This window comes from Panulirus ornatus, chromosome 37, assembly GCF_036320965.1.
Source record: "Panulirus ornatus isolate Po-2019 chromosome 37, ASM3632096v1, whole genome shotgun sequence".
NCBI classification, from domain to species: Eukaryota; Metazoa; Arthropoda; class Malacostraca; order Decapoda; family Palinuridae; genus Panulirus; species Panulirus ornatus.
Window position 1 is genome coordinate 484,091 of NC_092260.1, and position 8,827 is coordinate 492,917.

Genomic DNA, 8,827 nt, shown 5'->3' on the forward strand with positions numbered 1-8,827 from the left:
CGTTATGATATCTCATGCTTCACTCGACCAATTAAGCTGTGCAATTCTCTCCTTTTGTCTTCCCTCTTCATATAACCTTCGTTCTTTTACCTAAGGTCAATTAATATCAGCGAAGCCCCGATAATTTCTACTTTTTCTTTAACTATATCTTTCATTAGCAATAGCCTTTCTAACATGTATTTCCCGTGCTATGTCGGCCACGACAGGAAATAACGGAAAATTATTCGTTTTCTCTCTGGTCTCCTTCCTTTGATCTTAAACAACGTTTGCATGTATTTGTCCTGGCTAGGAGGGGGATCTTAATGGAAATGCAGTAGTGCTGTCCCTGAAAGGATCGCATTCTGATGTATTTCTGAGTCTTATAATGCTTTTCTCATGATGGTCACACATTAGATGGTGGTTCCCTGTCACGCAACCGGGTTCAAGTAGTGAGACTTTCACATGTTCTGAAAATTATCTTCTCTTATGAGTGATGTTTAGGAAATTTGTGTTCATACAAGGTACAGGGACTAATCATGAAATTACTTCTCAGTCATTTTCGTTTTTACCTGAGCTTAAGCTGAACATGTCTACCGGTTAATATGTTCTTTATGCAGCTGGGTTGAGGGTGGACTATTTTTTTCCATTTTCCAATCTCTGGTTCATACTGACTTTCTTTTCATCTTTTCTGTCTGTCTTTCACGAAGAAAAGCAGAAAAGCATTTCCATATATGCACGGCACGCTTTAGGTGTTCGTAGTGGAACTACATTTTACTCAAATGCTCCAGGCATTTCCAATCTGTAGTTCACACTTTTTTATTTTCAGATGATTTCTTACGTTACTCAGAGTATAATGATAAAGAATAACTCAAATATAAAGTGGGCTTATGTGAGAGACACATTCCAGGTTCCTGGAATCATCGAGGTTGTGGCTGGAGCCAGAAGCTCCTGTAGTGGTGATGGGAGGAAGTGCAGCAGTGAGAGCCATCACCCGGCACACTAGTCTACGCAACACCATCCATATGTTGTGTATCACAGTCGACAACCAGAAACATCTGAAATCATCCGTTAATACATGGCTAAGGAAAGGATCCCATGAGGAAGGTAATAGACGGGCACTTGCATGAATGTGTTTCTTCTGTTTAATAGTGTTTACGTTTCTTCATTTTTTCCGACAGTTGTAGTGACAATACCATGCCTCTTCCTTCCTCAGCACGATCTGTGAGAGTCTGTGATAATTGCCACACGCAGTTGCTGTAGCGTTACTCTAATTCTGAAAACTGATGCACTGCCATTTTGCGTTTAATGAATCTGTGATCACTATGACTCAGTTTAATTCCAAAACAGAAATATGCATCTTTACTCGTACCACATGTTTATACATTATCCAGTTAGTTTCTTGTTTCGTATAGCACTTACACTGCATTAATAGTATTTTCCCATATATATATATATATATATATATATATATATATATGTATATATTTTTTTTTTATATTATATTATATTATATTTATATTATATTATATTATATTATATTATTTTATATTATAAAAAAATAATAATAATATATATATATATATATATATATATATATATATATATATATTTTTTTTTTTTTTTGCTTTGTCGCTGTCTCCCGCGTTTGCGAGGTAGCGCAAGGAAACAGACGAAAGAAATGGCCCAACCCACCCCCATACACATGTATATACATACGTCCACACACGCAAATATACATACCTACACAGCTTTCCATGGTTTAACCCAGACGCTTCACATGCCCTGATTCAATCCACTGACAGCACGTCAACCCCGGTATACCACATCGATCCAATTCACTCTATTCCTTGCTCTCCTTTCACCCTCCCGCATGTTCAGGCCCCGATCACACAAAATCTTTTTCACTCCATCTTTCCACCTCCAATTTGGTCTCCCACTTCTCCTCATTCCCTCCACCTCCGACATATATATCCTCTTGGTCAATCTTTCCTCACTCATTCTCTCCATGTGCCCAAACTTCCAGAACATCTTTTTATTCTCCCTAAAATTTAATGATACTCTCTCACCCCAACTCTCATTTGCCCTCTTTTTCACCTCTTGCACCTTTCTCTTGACCTCCTGTCTCTTTCTTTTATACATCTCCCACTCAATTGCAATTTTTCCCTTCAAAAATCGTTCAAATGCCTCTCTCTTCTCGTTCACTAATAATCTTACTTCTTCATCCCACCACTCACTACCCTTTCTAATCAACCCACCTCCCACTCTTCTCATGCCACAAGCATCTTTTGCGCAATCCATCACTGATTCCCTAAATACATCCCATTCCTACCCCACTCCCCTTACTTTCATTGTTCTCACCTTTTTCCATTCTGTACTAAGTCTCTCCTGGTACTTCCTCACACAAGTCTCCTTCCCAAGCTCACTTACTCTCACCACCCTCTTCACCCCAACATTCACTCTTCTTTTCTGAAAACCCATACAAATCTTCACCTTAGCCTCCACAAGATAATGATCAGACATCCCTCCAGTTGCACCTCTCAGCACATTAACATCCAAAAGTCTCTCTTTCGCGCGCCTGTCAATTAACACGTAATCCAATAACGCTCTCTGGCCATCTCTCCTACTTACATACGTATACTTATGTATATCTCGCTTTTTAAACCAGGTATTCCCAATCACCAGTCCTTTTTCAGCACATAAATCTACAAGCTCTTCACCATTTCCATTTACAACACTGAACATCCCATGTATACCAATTATTCCCTCAACTGCCACATTACTCACCTTTGCATTCAAATCACCCATCACTATAACCCGGTCTCGTGCATCAAAACCACTAACACACTCATTCAGCTGCTCCCAAAACACTTTCTTCTCATGCCCAGGTGCATATGCACCAATAATCACCCATCTTTCTCGATCAACTTTCAGTTTTACCCATATTAATTTAGAATTTACTTTCTTACATTCTATCTCATACTCCAACAACTCCTGTTTCAGGAGTACTGCTACTCCTTCCCCTTGCTCTTGTTCTCTCACTAACCCCTGACTTTACTCCCAAGACATTCCCAAACCACTCTTCCCCTTTACCCTTGAGCCTCGTTTCAGTCAGAGCCAAAACATCCAGGTTTCTTTCCTCAAACATACTACCTGTCTCTCCTTTTTTCACATCTTGGTTACATCACACACATTTAGACACCCCAGTCTGAGCCTTCGAGGAGGATATATATATATATATATATATATATATATATATATATATATATATATACATATATATATATATATATATATATATATATATATATATATATATATATATATATATATATATATATATATATATATATATATATATATATATATATATATATATATATATATATATATATATATATATTATATATATATATATATATATATATATATATATATATATATATATATATATATATATATATATATATATATATATATATATATATATATATATATATATATATATATATATATATATATATATATATATATATATATATATATATATATATATATATATATATATATTTTAGGGAGAATAAAAAGATGTTCTGGAAGGAGGTAAATAAAGTGCGTAAGACAAGGGAGCAAATGGGAACTTTAGTAAAGGGCGCAAATGGGGAGGTGATAACAAGTAGTGGTGATGTGAGAAGGAGATGGAGTGAGCATTTTGAAGGTTTGTTAAATGTGTTTGATGATAGAGTGACAGATATAGGGTGTTTTGGTCGAGGTGGTGTGCAAAGTGAGAGGGTTTGGGAAAATGATTTGGTAAATAAAGTGCGTAAGACAAGGGAGCAAATGGGAACTTCAGTGAAGGGTGCAAATGGGGAGGTGATAACAAGTAGTGGTGATGTGAGAAGGAGATGGAGTGAGTATTTTGAAGGTTTATTGAATGTGTTTGATGATAGAGTGGCAGATACAGGGTGTTTTGGTCGAGGTGGTGTGCAAAGTGAGAGGGTTAGGGGAAATGATTTGGTAAACAGAAAGGAGGTAGTAAAAGCTTTGCGGAAGATGAAAGCCGGCAGGGCAGCAGGTTTGGATGGTATTGCAGTGGAATTTATTAAAAAAAGGGGTGACTGTATTATTGACTGGTTGGTAAGGTTATTTAATGTATGTATGACTCATGGTGAGGTGCCTGAGGATTGGCGGAATGCGTGCATAGTGCCATTGTACAAAGGCAAAGGGGATAAGAGTGAGTGCTCAAATTACAGAGGTATAAGTTTGTTGAGTATTCCTGGTAAATTATATGGGAGGGTATTGATTGAGAGGGTGAAAGCATGTACAGAGCATCAGATTGGGGAAGAGCAGTGTGGTTTCAGAAGTGGTAGAGGATGTGTGGATCAGGTGTTTGCTTTGAAGAATATGTGAGAAATACTTAGAAAAGCAAATGGATTTGTATGTAGCATTTATGGATCTGGAGAAGGCATATGATAGAGTTGATAGAGATGCTATGTGGAAGGTATTAAGAATATATGGTGTGGGAGGCAAGTTGTTAGAAGCAGTGAAAAGTTTTTATCGAGGATGTATGGCATGTGTACGTGTAGGAAGAGAGGAAAGTGATTGGTTCTCAGTGAATGTAGGTTTGCGGCAGGGGTGTGTGATGTCTCCATGGTTGTTTGATTTGTTTATGGATGGGGTTGTTAGGGAGGTAAATGCAAGAGTTTTGGAAAGAGGGGCAAGTATGAAGTCTGTTGGGGATGAGAGAGCTTGGGAAGTGAGTCAGTTGTTGTTCGCTGATGATACAGCGCTGGTGGCTGATTCATATGAGAAACTGCAGAAGCTGGTGACTGAGTTTGGTAAAGTGTGTGAAAGAAGTGGGGGAGGAATGGGATGTATTTAGGGAATCAGTGATGGATTGCGCAAAAGATGCTTGTGGCATGAGAAGAGTGGGAGGTGGGCTGTTTAGAAAGGGTAGTGAGTGGTGGGATGAAGAAGTAAGAGTATTAGTGAAAGAGAAGAGAGAGGCATTTGGACGATTTTTGCAGGGAAAAAATGCAATTGAGTGGGAGAAGTATAAAAGAAAGAGACAGGAGGTCAAGAGAAAGGTGCAAGAGGTGAAAAAAAGGGCAAATGAGAGTTGGGGTGAGAGAGTATCATTAAATTTTAGGGAGAATAAAAAGATGTTCTGGAAGGAGGTAAATAGGGTGCGTAAGACAAGGGAGCAAATGGGAACTTCAGTGAAGGGCGCATATATATATATATATATATATATATTATTTTTTTTTTTTTTATTATACTTTGTCGCTGTCTCCCGCGTTTGCGAGGTAGCGCAAGCAAACAGACGAAAGAAATGGCCCAACCACCCCCCCCCCATACACATGTATATACATACGTCCACACACGCAAATATACATACCTACACAGCTTTCCATGGTTTACCCCAGACACTTCACATGCCCTGCTTCAATCCACTGACAGCACGTCAACCCCGGTATACCACATCGCTCCAATTCACTCTATTCCTTGCCCTCCTTTCACCCTCCTGCATGTTCGGGCCCCGATCACACAAAATCTTTTTCATTCCATCTTTCCACCTCCAATTTGGTCTCCCTCTTCTCCTTGTTCCCTCCACCTCTGACACATATATCCTCTTGGTCAATCTTTCCTCACTCATCCTCTCCATGTGCCCAAACCACTTCAAAACACCCTCTTCTGCTCTCTCAACCACGCTCTTTTTATTTCCACACATCTCTCTTACCCTTACGTTACTCACTCGATCAAACCACCTCACACCACACATTGTCCTCAAACATCTCATTTCCAGCACATCCATCCTCCTGCGCACAACTCTATCCATAGCCCACGCCTCGCAACCATACAACATTCTTGGAACCACTATTCCTTCAAACATACCCATTTTTGCTTTCCGAGATAATGTTCTCGACTTCCACACATTCTTCAAAGCCCCCAGGATTTTCGCCCCCTCCCCCACCCTATGATCCACTTCCGCTTCCATGGTTCCATCCGCTGCCAGATTCACTCCCAGATATCTAAAACACTTCACTTCCTCCAGTTTTTCTCCATTCAAACTCACCTCCCAATTGACTTGACCCTCAACCCTACTGTACCTAATAACCTTGCTCTTATTCACATTTACTCTTAACTTTCTTCTTCCACACACTTTTCCAAACTCAGTCACCAGCTTCTGCAGTTTCTCACATGAATCAGCCACCAGCGCTGTATCATCAGCGAACAACAACTGACTCACTTCCCAAGCTCTCTCATCCCCAACAGACTTCATACTTGCCCCTCTTTCCAAAACTCTTGCATTTACCTCCCTAACAACCCCATCCATAAACAAATTAAACAACCATGGAGACATCACACACCCCTGCCGCAAACCTACATTCACTGAGAACCAATCACTTTCCTCTCTTCCTACACGTACACATGCCTTACATCCTCGATAAAAACTTTTCACTGCTTCTAACAACTTGCCTCCCACACCATATATTCTTAATACCTTCCACAGAGCATCTCTATCAACTCTATCATATGCCTTCTCCAGATCCATAAATGCTACATACAAATCCATTTGCTTTTCTAAGTATTTCTCACATACATTCTTCAAAGCAAACACCTGATCCACACATCCTCTACCACTTCTGAAACCACACTGCTCTTCCCCAATCTGATGCTCTGTACATGCCTTCACCCTCTCAATCAATACCCTCCCATATAATTTACCAGGAATACTCAACAAACTTATACCTCTGTAATTTGAGCACTCACTCTTATCCCCTTTGCCTTTGTACAATGGCACTATGCACGCATTCCGCCAATCCTCAGGCACCTCACCATGAGTCATACATACATTAAATAACCTTACCAACCAGTCAACAATACAGTCACCCCCTTTTTTAATAAATTCCACTGCAATACCATCCAAACCTGCTGCCTTGCCGGCTTTCATCTTCCGCAAAGCTTTCACTACCTCTTCTCTGTTTACCAAATCATTTTCCCTAACCCTCTCACTTTGCACACCACCTCGACCAAAACACCCTATATCTGCCACTCTATCATCAAACACATTCAACAAACCTTCAAAATACTCACTCCATCTCCTTCTCACATCACCACTACTTGTTATCACCTCCCCACTTGCGCCCTTCACCGAAGTTCCCATTTGCTCCCTTGTCTTACGCACTTTATTTACCTCCTTCCAGAACATCTTTTTATTCTCCCTAAAATTTAAAGATACTCTCTCACCCCAACTCTCATTTGCCCTTTTTTTCATCTCTTGCATCTTTCTCTTGACCTTCTGTCTCTTTCTTTTATACATCTCCCACTCAATTTCATTTTTTCCCTGCAAAAATCGTCCAAATGCCTCTCTCTTCTCAATCACTAATACTCTTACTTCTTCATCCCACCACTCACTACCCTTTCTAATCAACCCACCTCCCACTCTTCTCATGCCACAAGCATCTTTTGCGCAATCCATCACTGATTCCCTAAATACATCCCATTCCTCCCCCACTCCCCTTACTTCCATTGTTCTCACCTTTTTCCATTCTGTACTCAGTCTCTCCTGGTACTATATATATATATATATATATATATATATATATATATATATATATATATATATATATATATATATATATATATATATATATATTTTTTTTTTTTTTTTTTTTCAAACTATTCGCCATTTCCCGTGTTAGCGAGGTAGCGTTAAGAACAGAGGACTGGGCCTTTGAGGGAACATCCTAACCTGGCCCCCTTCTCTGTTCCTTCTTTTGGAAAAAAAAAAAAAAAGAGAGGGGAGGATTTCCAGCCACCCGCTCCCTCCCCTTTTAGTCGCCTTCTACGACACGCAGGGAATACGTGGGAAGTATTCTTTCTCCCCTAACCCCAGGGATAATATATATATATATATATATATATATATATATATATATATATATATATATATATATATATATATATATATATATATATATTTACATATATATTTATCCTTGGGATTAGGGGAGAAATATACTTAACAAGCATTCCTCGCGTGTTGTAGAAGGCGACTAAAGGGGACGGGAGCGGGGGGGGCTGGAAACCCTCCCCTCCTTGTATTTCAACTTTCAAAAAGGGGAAACAGAAGGAGTCACGTGGCGAGTGTTCATCCTCCTCGAAGGCTCAGATTGGGATGTCTAAATGTGTGTGGATGTAAACAAGATGAGAAAAAAAGGAGAGATAGATAGTATGTTTGAGGAAAGGAGCCTGGATGTTTTGGCTCTGAGTGAAACGAAGCTCAAGGGTAAAGGGTTAAATGTGTTTGATGATTTAGTGGCAGATATAGGGTGTTTTGGTCGAGGTAGTGTGCAAAGTGAGAGGGTTAGGGAGAATGATTTGGTAAACAGAGAAGAGGTAGTAAAAGCTTTGTGGAAGATGAAAGCCGGCAAGGCAGCAAGTTTGGATGGTATTGCAGTGAAATTTATTATAAAAGGAATGACTGTATTGTTGACTAGTTTGTGAGGTTATTTAATGTATGTGTGATTCATGGTAAGGTGCCTGAGGATTGGCGGAATGCTTGCATAGCGCCGTTGTACAAAGGCAAAGGGGATATAAGTGAGTGCTCAAATTCCAGAGGTATAAGTTTGTTGAGTATTACTGGGAAATCATATGGGAGGGTATTGATTGAGAGGGTGAAGGCATGTACAGAGCATCAGATTGGGGAAGAGCAGTGTGGTTTCAGAAGTGGAAGAGGATGTGTGGATCAGGTATTTGCTTTGAAAAATGGATGTGAGAAATACTTAGAAAAGCAAATGGATTTGTATGTAGCATTTATGGATCTGGAGAAGGCATATGATAGAGT

The 8,827-nt window shown here is 39.4% G+C and overlaps 1 protein-coding gene across 1 annotated transcript in view; it reads left to right on the top strand.

Moving 5' to 3' along the window:
* Positions 1-300: 300 nt before the first annotated feature.
* The window catches only part of LOC139760448 (glutamate receptor-like), a 107,274-nt gene continuing 98,747 nt past the window's right edge, over positions 301-8,827 (top strand). The window contains exon 1 of the mRNA XM_071683685.1: positions 301-1,083. Coding sequence (XP_071539786.1) covers positions 939-1,083 — 145 coding nt within the window. The 5' untranslated portion in view covers positions 301-938. The remainder of the gene's footprint in view (positions 1,084-8,827) is intronic.